The sequence below is a fragment of the Antedon bifida genome, chromosome 9 (assembly GCF_963402885.1).
Source record: "Antedon bifida chromosome 9, ecAntBifi1.1, whole genome shotgun sequence".
Taxonomy (NCBI): Eukaryota; Metazoa; Echinodermata; class Crinoidea; order Comatulida; family Antedonidae; genus Antedon; species Antedon bifida.
In genome coordinates this window covers 13,565,896-13,582,495 of record NC_136234.1, presented here as the reverse complement: position 1 = coordinate 13,582,495, position 16,600 = coordinate 13,565,896, and the positions used below count along the sequence as shown (strand labels likewise).

General features: G+C 31.3%; 3 protein-coding genes across 5 annotated transcripts in view; 1 reads left to right on the top strand and 2 right to left on the bottom strand.

Moving 5' to 3' along the window:
• Positions 1 to 16,600, bottom strand: part of LOC144852162 (protein YIF1B-A-like) — a 238,405-nt gene that overhangs the window by 187,624 nt on the left and 34,181 nt on the right. The window lies entirely within an intron of this gene.
• LOC144852145 (phosphofurin acidic cluster sorting protein 2-like) overlaps positions 1 to 16,600 on the top strand; it is a 72,619-nt gene that overhangs the window by 33,361 nt on the left and 22,658 nt on the right. For both annotated transcript variants that reach the window (XM_078709885.1, XM_078709884.1), the window contains exons 7-9: positions 15,335 to 15,391; positions 15,740 to 15,957; positions 16,444 to 16,549. In XM_078709885.1, the coding sequence (XP_078566011.1) occupies positions 15,335 to 15,391; positions 15,740 to 15,957; positions 16,444 to 16,549 (381 nt within the window). The remainder of the gene's footprint in view (positions 1 to 15,334; positions 15,392 to 15,739; positions 15,958 to 16,443; positions 16,550 to 16,600) is intronic.
• LOC144852150 (uncharacterized) lies at positions 10,596 to 13,689 on the bottom strand. Its single transcript, XM_078709896.1, has one exon. The coding sequence runs from the start codon at positions 13,674 to 13,676 to the stop codon at positions 12,042 to 12,044; it is 1,635 nt and encodes a 544-aa protein (XP_078566022.1). The 5' UTR covers positions 13,677 to 13,689; the 3' UTR covers positions 10,596 to 12,041.

Sequence of the window (16,600 nt, the reverse complement as noted above, 5' to 3'; positions counted from 1 at the left end):
ATGCATATTTTCAAAGGTTTCACTTCAATCAATATGCAAAACCAATACTTATTGATTTGTACTTTTCCATTCAAATTTGATATTTAAACACCTTTGTATAATAATAACTGGTTTATAGAATTATGTATTAAAATTAAATGTAAAATAAAAGAACAGAATATTTCAATCTATAAATAGTAATTTATTTATTAAGATGATTGTAATAAATAATTTTTTTGTAATAAGCTGTTGATGAGATAGATGCACTATTAGGATTCACTGGAGCGTGTTATTTACTATTCAGTAAAATTATCAAATTATAATGACGAAATAAGCATTAAACCTGAACCAATTTTATAAGGGTCACTTTATAATTTACAGTAACTTATAGTTTTTTTAAAATAAATTATATGATATACATAAAAAACAATACTACAATATAGTAAAATCTGAGTATTGCAAATTGTAAACAAAGTATTAATACTCAATTCAAAATTCAATTGTTCTAATAATTATGTACATTACTTTTTTCATATAAATCCAAAGGCAAATTACTGAAAAAATGACAATGCTGCTGTGTGTATCAGTGGCTGGATACAAAAGAAAATAATACTAAAATCAAAACGATAAAAGTAAACAGCCAGAAAAATTATCAGAGCTTTCGAGCAATACTAGCTCTTCATCAGTGCAATTATTATAATTGGTTATCCGCAATTGGCGGATAACCCCTTGTTATTGGCCGGGAATTTTTAATTTTTTTCCTATCTTATTCTTCTTTCTTTCCCCAAATTTTGTCTGCAGCGTATCTCTAATACTTGTCAACATAAGATTATATAACTTTGTCAGAAAATTAACCTCTAACTGTAGATGTGCAAGAAACTTCGTTATATGACATTAGAGTCGCAAGACGTAAGTTACAAGCGATTTTATGAATTTTGCGTATTTAACATAGATAAAAAATCATATAACAATTTAAATTGAAAGGTAGCGCTGAAGGCATCTTTTTTGACGTGAATTATGTTTTTCCAGCCTTTTCTAATAATTTTACAAACTTTTTAAACAATTTCGACTTAAAATCACATCATACGAGCACTTCGAATTGGACAATTCGCACGCATTTTTGATGAAAATTTTCAAGAATTTATGAAAATTATGCCTTTTTTTAAACAGTCATAGTTTCCAAACTACATGGTGAAGTTTATTTTTTATTACATATTCTGAAAGTAGATTAGTTGTAGATATCCGATCATGCATCAATATGGCTAACCGGACATTGTGACGTCATCGTATGGCCACTCGAATATAAAATATAGGATTTTTGTCTCTTTCGTCATAGCTCATCACATTAAATAGAGCGCATCTCCACTTATCCCTATTCCATTTTCCCCCATACTTTTATATTGTCTAGGTCAATCAATTATCTTTCGCATGATTTACCATTTATACAATTTTTATGACGTCATCATGTGCAAAAGCGTGAATAACTTTGGTCACTTATTTTTATCATTCTAATAAATTTCAATGTTATAGCTCCTCAGAATGAAAAGTCAAGTGATACTCATCATCAAAAGATTTTCTTCAAGCTGTTGAATTGTAGATACGAATTTATGTACAAATTTTCCACATCGGATGTTGTGACATCATCAAATGGCCAGTTGAATTATAAAAGTCATATTTTCATATTTAGTTTATGAGCGCACATCCATATTCTACGTATCATAATTTCTTCAACACGTTAAGAGCCATTGTCTGTAAAAATCAAAGATTTGGTGGCAGATGTAAAAAAATGGATTTCTCTCAAATTTTTACCATGAATAGACATTTCAATAAAAAGCATATCTACAACATTCATTTTGATTTTTAGCCTCCATTGCCATGACAACAGTCAATTATCCAAATTTTGATGTTTTTGCCATTTTTCAGATTTTCTATAGTGAAAAAGTACAAACTTGTATACTTATTTTAACCAAAAATACTTACAGTATACAGTTTTTGTTTATAGCAGTGTAAACAACATGTATTGAGTTCCATTTAAAGAAAAAAAAAATTTACAAAATGGAGTTTGGTAGATACCATTATTTTAAAAAGGGGTGTTTTTAAAAAATATTTTTTTTATAAAAGTATACCTCATAAACGTACCTATAACTTCCAAAGTGGTGTTTTTATATTAATGAGGTTTTGTAATTTGATAGTCAATAGGTTTGTCAACAGTAATCACGAAAAAAATACTGGGGTAAATTACGTACATAGGTTTTGTGTTGCCAGGAAAATACGGAAAATACAAAAAAATACAAACAAAATATCAACAAACAAAACACATGAAACACAATTTAAATATGGCTAATCCAATAAAATGTATGTGGCTTGTCATAATGTTACTTGAGTCATACGAATAGGTTAGATAAAATAGGAGAATGTGTTGCCAGGTTTAATTTAATTAATTGCCAGAAATTTTAAATTTTTACATCTATTTTGTGTAAAGAGATACAGAAAGACCTCCCAAAAAATCTAACCTTGTAAATAGGTCATTTGAGGTCAAAAGGGGTCAGAATGCAAAACAGGACAGGTCCCCACTTTACTACAACTATTAATGTTTGATCAAAATTTACAAGATAGTTCATAAAAATTCTCAACAATTTTCATTTTTTACCTATAATGTTACCTTAGCAACCATTTCTATGTTTAACTATAAAGGAAAGTAATTTTACAAAAAAAACAAAAAAAATGGCGTTTTTATGAATACAAAGAATTGATTGCATTTGTAATTTTTCTCAATTTTACTTTTACTGCATTCTAATACAGTAATCTTAAAGTGGTGACAAACTTGACCTTGTAAATTCATTCATTTTGAGGTCAAATGAGGTCAACATTTTACCATAGTAACTGTTTCTATGCGAAAATATTTTTAAAATAAGGGTTTTTTCATAAATACAAAACATTTTTTCTACATAGTTTTACATTTCTACTTTTTGCCAAATTTACTTTAAATACTGAATCCTAATAATCTCAGAAAGAAAGTCTTTACCTTTAGTTTTATCTTAAACCTGTTTACATAATTAAGGATAATTTAAAAAAAATAAATATGGAGTTTTCATGAAAAAAAAAATTACATTTTACCTATAGTGTTATGTAGTAACTGTTTCTATACGTAACTAAGTACAATGTTTTTAATATGGGGTTTCATGACTACAAAAAATTGATTACATAGCTTTACTACTTTTTCCCCAAATTTACTTATCTACTGAATCCCAGAAAATGTCTGATCTTGTGAAAGGGTCATTTGTTGGGTCAAATTATGTCAAAATGTATTATTTATGTTATCTTAGAACCTGTTTCTATGCGTAACTAAGGATAATTGTTTTTTAAAACACAGTTGAACCTCCCGTAAGTGGCCACCCTCGGGACCTGGAAAAGTGGCCACTTACGGGCGGTGACCCCTTACGGGAGGTTCTGCCAATAAAGGTCCAAAATCACGTATTATGGCTATACACGATATTCTTAACGAAACAAGCCTCTCAATTTTCCAGCTAATTGTATTATTATTTATAATAAGGTGGTTTAGTATTTTTTTAGCATTTTCAGACAAATTTTAAAAGCTTTTATCTTTCTTTCTTTCTTTTATTCAATTTTTCACACTTCAAAAATAATACAAGTTATGTGAAACAATGATAACAGGTATCATAGTAATAATAATAACTAGACATGAAACTCGTCACTTTGACGAGTTAGTTATCCGCACCACAACAAACGCCACGTGCACGTCATACGTTGGAATATTGCACACAGATAAAGATTATGGCATTATGACAAGAACTGAAGAATATGACATGCTGTTAGTGCTGAATTTTGTGTCATATAGTATATACATGCAAACAGTATAAGCTGTATACATATTACATACAGTGTAGAATAGGTGAAATTACGGGACCCGCCATTTATTCAAATTTTTAACATGGCGACGGTATCAAAATGAAACACTTAGATAGCAATTTCAGAAGGAAATTATCTCAGGAACAACATATTAACGTGTAGAAGAAATTTGAATACGTAAAATATAGATGCGCACCCTTTTAAATGTGATGAACTATTACGCAAAATATGAAAATACGACTTTTTTTATTCAACTGGCCATATGATGACGTCACAACATCCGATTGGCAAAATGTTTACATGAATTCGCATCTACAATCCAATAGCTTCCAGAAAACGTTTTAATCGTGATTATCACATTTTATTCTTACGAGCTATTACAGATTAAAATTTACTGTAAAGATGAAATTAATGACCCACGTAATTAAAATTTTTAGGCATGATGACGTCATAAAAATTAAAATATTTTTATCTCATGCTAAAGAAAGTTGATTGACCTACACAATATATAAATGTAGGAGAAAAAGGAATACAGATAAGCGCGATGCGCTCCATTGAATGTGATGAGCAATAACGAAAGAGACAAAAATCCTATATTTTACATTCGTGTGGCCATACGATGACGTCACAATGTTTTTTTAGCCTTATTGATGCATGATCCGATATCTACAACTCATCAACTTCTAGATTTTGTAATAAAAATAAACGGTTAACGGTTTACTTTAGAAACTATGACTGTTTAAAAAAAGACATAATTTTGACGATTTTTTAAGCTTTTTCATAAAAAAACGCGCACGAATTGTCTAATTCAACGTGTTCGTATGGCGTTATTTAAACTGGAAAAGGTCTAAATTGTTTTCAAAATCACTGGGAAAGGCTTGAAAAATATAATTCGAGAGAAAAAAATATGTTTTTAACGCTATGTGCGCACCGCGCGCATAAAAAATTGCGCGCCCGTGGGAATTTTTGACATGCTCAAAATGACAAGAAACGCGTAAAAAGTTGATTAGAAATTAATTTTGCGCATTTTGAAATTTTAAATGCGCGTGCGCGCGTAACTTCTTGTCAAACATGCCATTTTTAATCCGTAGAAAGTTTGCCCCTGATATGACTTAAATTTTGTCAAAGTGTCAATACTAAATGACTTTTGGTTTTTAATCTATGATCAATCATTGAAATTCATAAAATTGCGCATAAGTCACGTTGCGCAACTATGACGTCATTCAAAAATAGGAGGTGCACAACTTCACGTAAATGCCCATATGTTGTCAAAGTTATGAAATGTTATGTTTACACATTTTAGAGGAACACGACTCACAAAAAGGAAGGAAGGAAAGAAGAACTAGACATGAAACTCGTCACTTTGACGAGTTAGTTATCCGCACCACGACAAACGCCACGTGCACGTCATACGTTGGAATATTGCACACAGATAAAGATTATGGCATTATGACAAGAACTGAAAAATATGATATGCTGTTAGTGCTGAATTCTGTCAATTTTGTGTCATATAGTATATACATGCAAACAGTATAATCTGTATACATATTACATACAGTGTAGAATAGGTGAAATTACGGGACCCGCCATTTATTCCAATTTTTAACATGGCGACGGTATCAAAATGAAACACTTAGATAGCAATTTCAGAAGAAAATTATCTCAGGAACAACATATTAACGTGTAGAAGAAATTTGAATACTTAAAATATAGATGCGCACCCTTTTAAATGTGATGAACTATTACGCAAAATATGAAAATACGACTTTTTTTATTCAACTGGCCATATGATGACGTCACAACATTCGATTGGCAAAATGTTTACATGAATTCGTATCTACAATCCAATAGCTTCCAGAAAACGTTTTAATCGTGATTATCACGTTTTATTTTTACGAGCCATTACATATTAAAATTTACTGTAAAGATGAAATTAATGAACCACGTAATTAACATTTTTAGGCATGATGACGTCATAAAAATTAAAATATATTTATCTCATGATAAAGAAAGTTGATTGACCTACACAATATATAAATGTAGGAGAAAAAGGAATACAGATAAGCGTGATGCGCTCCATTGAATGTGATGAGCAATAACGAAAGAGACAAAAATCCTATATTTTACATTCGTGTGGCCATACGATGACGTCACAATGTTTTTTTAGCCTTATCGATGCATGATCCGATATCTACAACTCATCAACTTCTAGATTTTGTAATAAAAATAAACGGTTCACAGTTTACTTTAGAAACTATGACTGTTTAAAAAAAGACATAATTTTGATGATTTTTTAAGCTTTTTCATAAAAAACGCGCACAAATTGTCTAATTCAACGTGTTCGTATGGCGTTATTTAAACTGGAAAAGGTCTAAATTGTTTTCAAAATTACTAGGAAAGGCTTGAAAAATATAATTCAAGAGAAAAAAATATGTTTTTAACGCTACGTGCGCACCGCGTGCGTAAAAAAATGCGCGCCCGTGGGAATTTTTGACATGCTCAAAATGACAAGAAACGCATAAAAAGTTGATTAGAAATTAATTTTGCGCATTTTGAAATTTTAAATGCGCGTGCGCGCGTAACTTCTTGTGAAACATGCCATTTTTAATCCGTAGAAAGTTTGCCTCTGATATGACTTAAATTTTCACAAAGTGTCAAAACAAAGTTATGCTTTGTTTTTAGTCTATGATCAATCATAAAAAATCATAAAAACGCACGTAAGTCACGTTGCGCAACTCTGACGTCATTCAAAAATAGGAGGTGCACAACTTCACGTAAATGCCCATATGTTGACAAAGTTATGAAATGTTATGTTTACAAGTTTTTGAGATACGTGAGACACAAAAATGGGGGAGAAAGAAATAAGAAAAAAAAAAAAAAAAAAAAAAAGTAACAGGACGATTACAAGGAGTTATCCGCTACTAAGCGGATAACTAATAATACAGAAAAAAAATATTGATCTCATACAATTACAAGGAGTTATCCGCTTGGTATACCAAGCGGATAACTAATAATAATAGTTCATTCTTATATAGCGCATATAAGCAAGCTCTCAATGCGCTGAACATTATTACCCCTGTCATTTCCTGATCAAACACCTATGGAAACATACTCCCATATATGCAGCTAGTAATCAGCGCAAAGTTGTGTCTTGATCTAACCGGGTACCCATTTATACACCTGGGTGGAGAGAGGCAAACGTAAGTAAAGTATCTTGCCTAAGGATACAAGCAATGCGGCGAGAGTTGGATTCGAACCTCGGTCTAACGATCAGTAGTCGAACGTCCAACACACAGCGCCACACGCCCTTACACCCTTATAAACAATAAGGTAATCAAACTAATTAAAAAAAATATATATATAGAGATACTTGTATGTAAAAAAAACAAAGAAGTGTAAAAGGAGGTCAAATAAGTATACTTTAAGCTTGACCCTCTAACAAGACTGCAGGTTACGGTACATGACAAAAAACAGCACATGAAGTATTGATATTTGCAGTACAAAATGCCTAGTAATAATTAGAGAATAACAAATATCAGTACTAATTGTGATTAAAATATAATATATAAAAAATAAAATAACAATAAATTAATATTATTAAAAATAATCATAACACCTTATTCATCATATGCCTGGATTAGAGATTGCTTATATGTAATTTTAAAACTTAAAAGTGAAGGTTTCTTTATCAGTGAATGTGAAAGACTTTCCCAAAGTTTAGGTCCGGTATATCATATGAAAATTGGTCGGTCAAAATCTGTGTAGTTTTCTCATCTTTTCACAGTAATGTTTTTAAAACCGCTTCGAAATAAAGCTTATATATAAAGAAATACAATAAACATGGACCTCTAATTCATAGGTCCATGCAATAAGTATCACATTTTTCGGGTGGCCGCTTACGGGAGGTCATTTATCATACAAAAAATCTCATTTTTAGTATAAAAAGGTGTCCGTAGCTGCTTACGGGAGGTGGCTGCTTATGGTAGGTACCAAATGCACTAATTAGATAGGAACAACAAACAGGCTTTTCAAAGTGTGTCCGTTATTAGGGAGGTGGCCGCTTACGGGAGGTGCCCGCTGTAAATAAAATATGGGGTTTTCATGAATAAAAATAATCACAGAAGAAAGTCCTTACGAATATGACCTTGTGAAATGGTAATTTGAAAATGCTAATAAGGCATGCTTGCTAATAATCTACAAATTTAAATTTGTATAAGATAAGTATGAAAAATCTAAAGAATATCTCAATTTTAGTTACCATAGTAACTGTTGCTATGCATAACTAAGGGAAATTAAATTAATTATAATGATTATTAATTAATAATTACCACTGAATCCAACCATCACAGTAAAAAAAATATAGAATTTAAAACCAATATTTAATATAAAGTGTGATATTTTACATGCTGACCTTAAATGAAATGAAATTTCACATCAGGGCTTCAATATTTGTTATGTAGCATTAACATACCTGAGGCTGAGTATATCATTGACTTTTGATTTGTTCAATTTTGGGAAGCGGAAAGTGGTGGATCCAGGAGTTTGAAATAGTTAGGGGGTTGGAGGCGAGGGTCTAAAAACTTAACTTTATGTCCTATATCTTTTGCATTGCAATTTTTAACTTGAGTGGGTGGGGGCTTGGAGAAGGGGGGAGAAGGTGGGATGGAGTTGTTTGAATCCGTCTATTGGTTGGGGCAATGGTAGCGGCAGTGTGAGTAGTGCTTGACTGCATGAATTTGACACTCTATAGTGGATGATCAACCAAAGTGTTGCATTTTATCTTTTTGTGGTTATTGTCGGGGTAGGGGGGTTGGGAGGTGGGGTGGTAGTCGGAAGTGGTGGTGGATGGACGGAAGTGGTGGTGGATGGACATGTGGGATCTGCTTAGGTTAGCAAATAAAAGAAGTAAAAATATGAAAGAGGAACTTCAAAATAAGAGAGGAGTAATCTGTTGCAAAGATTAAAATTCACAACGATCTGATAATTTATTCAAATTTCCAGAGGATTTAACCTATAAAATGACATTAAAACTGGGAATTGCAGAATCTATAATTAAAAATATTGTCACAATCTCACAACACAACTAGAACTATATAAAACATTAAGAATTTTTCTGACCAATGAGTTTCAAATCAGATAATCAAAGAAAATATTAAAAATGTTTTTACTAATATACCATGTTTTTTTTTATATACTCGCAACACTGCTTGTAGATTTTTAAATTACCCCAGTATTTTATTTTAGAAATCACTTATTAGGTTATATGCATGATATGCATATAACCTCTTGATTCTGTCAGGATCTTTATTTATTTATTCTTTCCTTAGCACTATTTTGTCCGTGAATTATCTTGATATCAGTTTCATCTAGCTAAGTCAATTTTTCAGAGTATATTCCTTATGGCCAGGAATCGATGTGGTTATGTTTTCACGGTGCGCAATCATAAATTACGCGGTCTACGCGCGATTTAACGAAATCACGTTTGTAATCATATCTTCACAAGCATGAATCATTTTTAAACAAAATTTGGTACTCATAAATTTCAGGTCATATTTCATCATATGGCAATATAATTACGTGCGTAGCGCATATAACGCATGCGTACGCGCGCTTAAAAGTTTTAAAATTGTCAAAATTTATTTTCGATGAAATTAGAGTACGTTTCAGGCAATTTTAAGCGTTTAAGAAATTGCCACGAGTGCGCAGAATTGTGCACGCGCACTGCGCGTTAAACGTTAATGCGCACTCTTTTTGCCCGATTTCTGTTTTACAACCTTTCTTTAATAATATCATCATATTTGATTCACTTTTCAACTCGAAATTGCGTTATACAAGCACGTCAAAAGTGACAGGCTACGCACGTATAAGTTAACAAAATAGTGAAAATATGCTAATTTTTAAAATTAATATATATTGTCAGAATGCTGGGGAACACATATTTTTTATTTCATTTTCTTGAAGTGTATGTATCATATGTATGATTTATTATCAAATTAAGAGAACAAAAGTTGATTAAGTCATCATTAATTGCATATTGAATTAAAAAAAATTAATTTCGACAATCAAACAAATGTTGACATTTTCTTAGGCCGAAATAACAAACTTAACATTAACTTTCTTTCTTAAGAAGTTCATATATTAAAGTTAAAAGTATATAGTTTGACAGTGCATCATTTTTAAAAATTTTTAAAGATGTCATCATAGTAATAAATTATAATTCATTGCGGTATGTAATAATCTATCTGCACCAAAGTGGCTACTGAATAGTAAATACACGGAGGAATCTTTCTACATGTTTTAGTAAGTTGTGTATGGCTCGGTGGTCTGTGCTCGTGTCTATAGCATTCAAGGTACCGAGATCGAGCCTCACCTTGGGTAACGAAACGAAATAAGATTTTTTTTTTTATTATTTGTATTGTTTGTTCAATTTTATTTCTTAGTGTATAGATTATACACATGATTTATAATGAAATCTAGATAAAAAGAAACTTATGTCTTTATTATTATGTAACAAATGTGGTTTATGACATTATACGCAGAGGGATCTTTGATCGGATTGCGATACCGGCTATTGTATTTGCGTTAGCAAGATCCTAGCATATATTATAAATAATTAAAGATTCTGAGAAAATCAATCAATCAATATATCTTTTACAAATCAATTATCTTTATTTTAATCAATGCATATAACCTATAATTCGTCATAGTGACGAATTAAATCTAGTTAAACATTAGAACTACCTATTTGTAATAAATCAGCTAAAAAAAATACACCACTTTGGGCGTTATGGTGAAGTAAAGTTTAGTTGCATTTAACAATTTAAAAAAGGTGAAAAACACCCCTTTTTAAATAAATGGTATCTCCCAAAGTATGAAATCAAAAATAAAAAAAAATATGAAACAGGTACACAATGCATTGTTAGAATGCATACACTAATTATTTTTTATAATTAAATGAACAAAACAAAAATATCGTTCATCAAAGTAGTACCAATATCCATTTTAAAAAACCTTAAAAAAGGACAAAATTTGTCAAAAACACAAATTTGGCCGTTGCCATGGAAATATATGTGTGAAATAAAAAATACTTCATAATTGATTTCTCTCAACACATATATAGCCATGTGCAAAATTTGAAAGAAATCCATTTTTTTGAGTCTGCCACTATTTTTGATATTTCTTTGATTTTTACAGACAATGGCTCTTAATATGTTGTTGCTCAGATAATTTCCTTCCAAAATTGCCATCTACGCGTTTCATTATGATGACGTCATCATGTTAAAAATTGAAATAAAAGGCGGGTTCCTGTATTTCCACCTATTCTGCACTGTATTTAGTATGTATACAGTACATAGTGTATACTGTAATACTTAGACACAAAATAGAGGGTACAATAACATTTTATTTTCTTCAGGTCACAATGGCATAATCGTTTTTCTGTGCGCAATATTCTAACGTATGACGTGCATGTGGCGTTTGCGAGGCGGATAACCCGAATTCGTCAAAGTGACGAGTTCAAATCTAGTTATCATTTTACTTGCTAATAATAATATTCAGCTGTTTACTTTTATTAAACAAAATAGAGAAAACTAGTTGGATACATAGAATTGGGATCAGTTGCAAAACATTCAATAATAAGAGTTTCTATCCAGTCAGATTTAAATAAAAAGAGTTGCTATCCAGTCAGATTAAATAAAAAGAGTTACTATCTAATCAGATTTAGATAAAAAGAATTGCTATCCAATCAGATTTAAATAAAAAGAATTGCCTGCAGTTTATGATTATATTTTTGTTCTATACAGTTGGCCAGACATACGTTACACAAAATGTTTACTAACTACTGGTTGAAATAATTGATAATAAATCATTATTTGTGAAGAAAGAACAATAATTAATTAATAATAATTAATCTTCATTTTTCATATTTTTGGGGGACAGTACATCTTTAATATGTCAAATGTTTTATTTGACTGATCACATTGACACTGCTTCATAGTAGATCACAAATATTTTCTAAAGTATACAAACTATAGTTTGATTATATCATGATTTGAAATATTCAGTAGTTTAAAAAAAATCTACTCTACTATCAACTAAATTTCTATTTTATGTAGTACTATTGTCTATCTTGAAATTGATATATTGTGGCCCATAAATTTAAAGCAATTATTCGTGGCAATATCAAATTGATTTTAATTTTGATCTTCAGTGTTTCTGCAAGCACATATTGCAAAGATCATGCAGAGTAGATCTACAACTGCAATTCCAAAAGCAGCACCTCTGATCCAATTAATGTAATCATCTATCAGATTCGAAACTACATGTTTGCAACCAACTCCATGGTAATATCTTTTATTTTGGAAATTTGTACTATCGTCATCCCATCCCTCAAAACATCCGGCAGCATTTTCAGCCTTGTACTCTGGATGCGATGCTCCAACGCAACACGATTCGGGAAACTCATTAGGAAATATTTCTTGTCCTGTCTTGTTGATATTATAATATCCAGCTATGTCATAAATGTTATCATAGTCATTGCCACTATCATATCCACAGCACTTCATTGTCACCTCTGCTAATCGCCATGCTTTTGTTAACTCATCAGCGTGTTTTCCATCTCCGTAAAGCATTTTAAACCCAGATAACATGGTATCATTTAGAGCCTTCTCAACATCCATTGCATAGGCTGATGCTAAGGCACCCGCAGTGACTTGTAAGCAAAACATGATTAACAGAAACACAAAATATGTACTCAGAAGCCATTTACTTTCACGGATTACACCATAGCATCCAATGAATGCCGCAATTAGGGTGCATACGCCTGCAGTCAAAAGGATGTACGAACTATATTTCAAAATCTCATCATCATTGTTCAGAAGTGTTTCCAACTCTTCAACTTTAACCCAATCATCGACTCCTACAGATAGTATTATTCCAAGACCTAATATTCCTGCTCCTCCAATAAAAAGGATGATGTTGAATGCAAACAGCAAATATTTCATACAACGTAATACTTGGCAAAGACATATTGCAAAGATCATGCAGAGTAGATCTACAACAGCGATTCCAATTGCACCACCTCTGATCCAGTTAATGTACTTATTTACTAGATCGGAAATTTTCTGTTTACAACCAAAGCCATGGTAATATCTTTTATTTTGGAAATTTGTACCATCGTCATCCCATCCCTCAAAACATCCGGCAGCATTTTCAGCCTTGTACTCTGGATGCGATGCTCCAACGCAACACGATTCGGGAAACTCATTAGGAAATATTTCTTGTCCTGTCTTGTTGATATTATAATATCCAGCTATGTCATAAATGTTATCATAGTCATTGCCACTATCATATCCACAGCACTTCATTGTCACCTCTGCTAATCGCCATGCTTTTGTTAACTCATCAGCGTGTTTTCCATCTCCGTAAAGCATTTTAAACCCAGATAACATGGTATCATTTAGAGCCTTCTCAACATCCATTGCATAGGCTGATGCAAAGACACCAGCGGTAACTTGTGCGCAAAACAAAAAAAACAGAAACACAGAATACATACTCAAAAGCCATCCATTTTCACGGATTACGCTGCAGCAACCCATGAATACCACAATTAAAATGAATGAGCCTGCTCCCAACAGGATGTACGAACTGTATTTTAAAAGCTCGTCATCGTTGTTCAAGACAGTTTCTAGATCTTCAATTTTAATCCAATCCTCAACTCCTACAGATAGTATTATTCCAAGAGCTAATATTCCTGCTCCTCCAATAAAAAGGATGAAGTTGAATACAAACAACAGATATTTCATACAACGTCCACAGCCGCCTTCCATATTTCTATGTTTATTTTTTTAGTGTAAAAATTTAAAGAAATGTCTGACTATTAAATGAAATGTGCATAAACTGTGTCAGTATTGAAATGGCGTGGGTGTGGTGAATTTTATTACATATTGTATGTGTTTTTGTTACTGTAAACAAACATGTTGGAATCGTCGATTTACCACCTGGGGGTATACATTATGATGCAAATGAAGCATGCGTAAGCTTTTGTTATGTAATGGAACACAATACAGGCTACAATCAAAGGAAATTCCATTTTCTATTAAGATTTGTGTCATACCTATTCAGAATAATAATTTAATAAAGTTTACGAAAACAGAAACTAAAAAAAAATCTTTCCTGGTATGTAGCAAAGTTTTACTATAGTTAAATCAGTATGTATCAAAAAAATTCTTTCTGGTTACTATAGTTAAATCAGTATGTTTAAAAAAAATCTTTCCTGGTATCTTACAAAGGGTTACTATAGTTAAATCAGTATGTTTCAAAAAAATCTTTCCTGGTACATCCATAAGGAACCAAATAAAACTAAAACTAGAATTTAATTCGTCACTTTGACGAATTATAGGTGATCATTTTTATCATTTTACTGAACTTAATTTTTTTTTACATGCACGTACGTTAACATACGATCAGAAAATGTTTATGTATGCCATCCTATTATACACTTATAGTGCTTAGTTGTGCCTATTATATGCCATATACAATATGTACAGTATATAATGTATATCTATATACAGTGTAGCATAGGTGAAATTACGGGACACACATCATGTTCTAATTTTTTGGTATGATGGAATTATCAAAATAAACTCGAAGATGACAATTTCAAAAGATAATGAATTGAGCAAATAAATATAAGAATTGGAAGAGAATCTGGCACGTAGAAGCGCTGTGCGCGCTCTTTGAAATTTGTATAACTGTGACGAAAAAGATGAAAAACTATTTTTTAACTTCACAACATCCGATAGGCTTGATTTTTATATGAATTCATATCTACATTTCATCAGCTTTCATAATAAATTATAATCATCAAGGTAACCTTCAATTCTGAGGAGCTGTGATCACCTAACTATAATAGACAGTGTCAAAAATAGGGATATTGATGGTTGATAAACTTTTGTTTCTTTGTGGGCTCATTATTTCTTGGAAAATGAATTGTACGAGTTGTCATGGAAATCAACTTTAATTTGCAAAACTTACCATTTATTTTCAAATATTGTATACTGTACATGTGTATATGTCCACAACCTTCCATTTGTAGGTTTGTTTATTTCTAAAGAAGAAAAACAGATTTGTGTTTCACTTTATTTTATTGATGGTTTAATAAACCTACCTCGTATATCCATAAGGAAGCAAATATAGGTTCTTAGAATGAGAGAAAATTTAGTGTTTCAATTTGTACATAATCTATTTCTAGGTTTAATGTGTTTGTTTTAAATTTTTTTTCTGCACACACACAAACAAATATTTCACACAATTAGAGAACATGTAACTGTAGACTTTATTGATTCTAGACAAATAATTGTTTTTGAATTGTTGGTAGTACCATTGAAACTTTTTAAATAACTTCATAAATTTTGTGATGAAAATCAACAGTTTAATTTTTTTTAAATGAACAATATATTTTCATATAATTATGTTTTATTTACAGGATCTCGATGTTGAAGAAGATGGCAAAAGTAGTAGGACTAAACAGATAGCTAATAGGGTAAGTAAAATACAATACAGTAGAACCCCTATTAAAGGGACATCCTCTAGATAAAAAAATGTCCCCTTAATATAATAGGGGTTTATCCTGGTTGGCCGTAGTGTTAACAAAAAATAAATAAATAAAAAATTTAAAAAAATTAATACATTAATTATTATAATTATTATAAATTAATTAATATTTCAAGAGCTCGAATTTGCTGCTTTTTATGTGGACAAAAGGTGAGAGGGCCAGTATCCACTCAAAAACTGTAGTAGACTGGTGATTAGAAATGATAAAATATATTCTTCAAATTTAGGGCTTTTAAAATAATAATTAATTTAAATTTCTAATATATTCCCTTTGCAGCAACGGAATCTAAAACAAAAGTTTATCAACCTTTTAAAGCGACTGAAAGTCGCGAGTGATGAGAGTGATACGGATCAGTACGCGTTTCCAGGACAAGCACCGAATGCAGATGATGACTCCCTCTATGGTGATCTAGACGAGTTGAATATGAGTGATAGTGAACCCGAGTTAGAATTGGATGATGTCAGTATTGAATCTACTCCTAAACCAGTTTTAAGGTGATAACATTTACCTGTCTTTTCGTAGTAGATTTAGAGATACAACATAGAAAAACAACAATAAAATAATCGATATTTTTTAATAGTAGATGTTGCATTTCAGCTAGTATGTTCTTGTTTTTAGTTTAAACGTAGGGGTGACAACTTAATTTCTAATACTGTTGGCAGTAGTATATAGTTATGCCATTTAACATATGATTTATTCCTAAACCAGTAACTAACATTTTCTGTCGTAGTGAGTACAAATATTTAATAGGTTTTAATTAAATTGTTAATACATCACGATTCCAATTACATGCTGCTGTTGGCAAGAATAATAATAGCATTCTATTCATCTTTATGGTACATTAATGCCATTATGTTTGCTTTTCATTATGGCTATTATATAACCCAAATATTAAATCAATATTAACTATATATATATTGGTGTGCGTATAGCGTGTGTAATTTAATGACATTTCCCATCATTGCTCTTTCTTCCCGTAGGCCTTTCTTTTCACAAGGTATTCCCACGTCTGGATTCGAGGCTGAAGTAATGGATAAAGGAAATGTTTCCAAGACTTCGGAAAATGGGTACAACCAAGAGTCAGAGGTGGGTAACATAGCACTGGGTATAAGCACACATACTCAAACTTAAAATCAT

What these genes read in the sequence shown, in the direction of transcription:
- LOC144852150 (XM_078709896.1), bottom strand. Translation starts at nt 13,676, where the DNA reads ATGGAAGGCGGCTGTGGACGTTGTATGAAATATCTGTTGTTTGTATTC.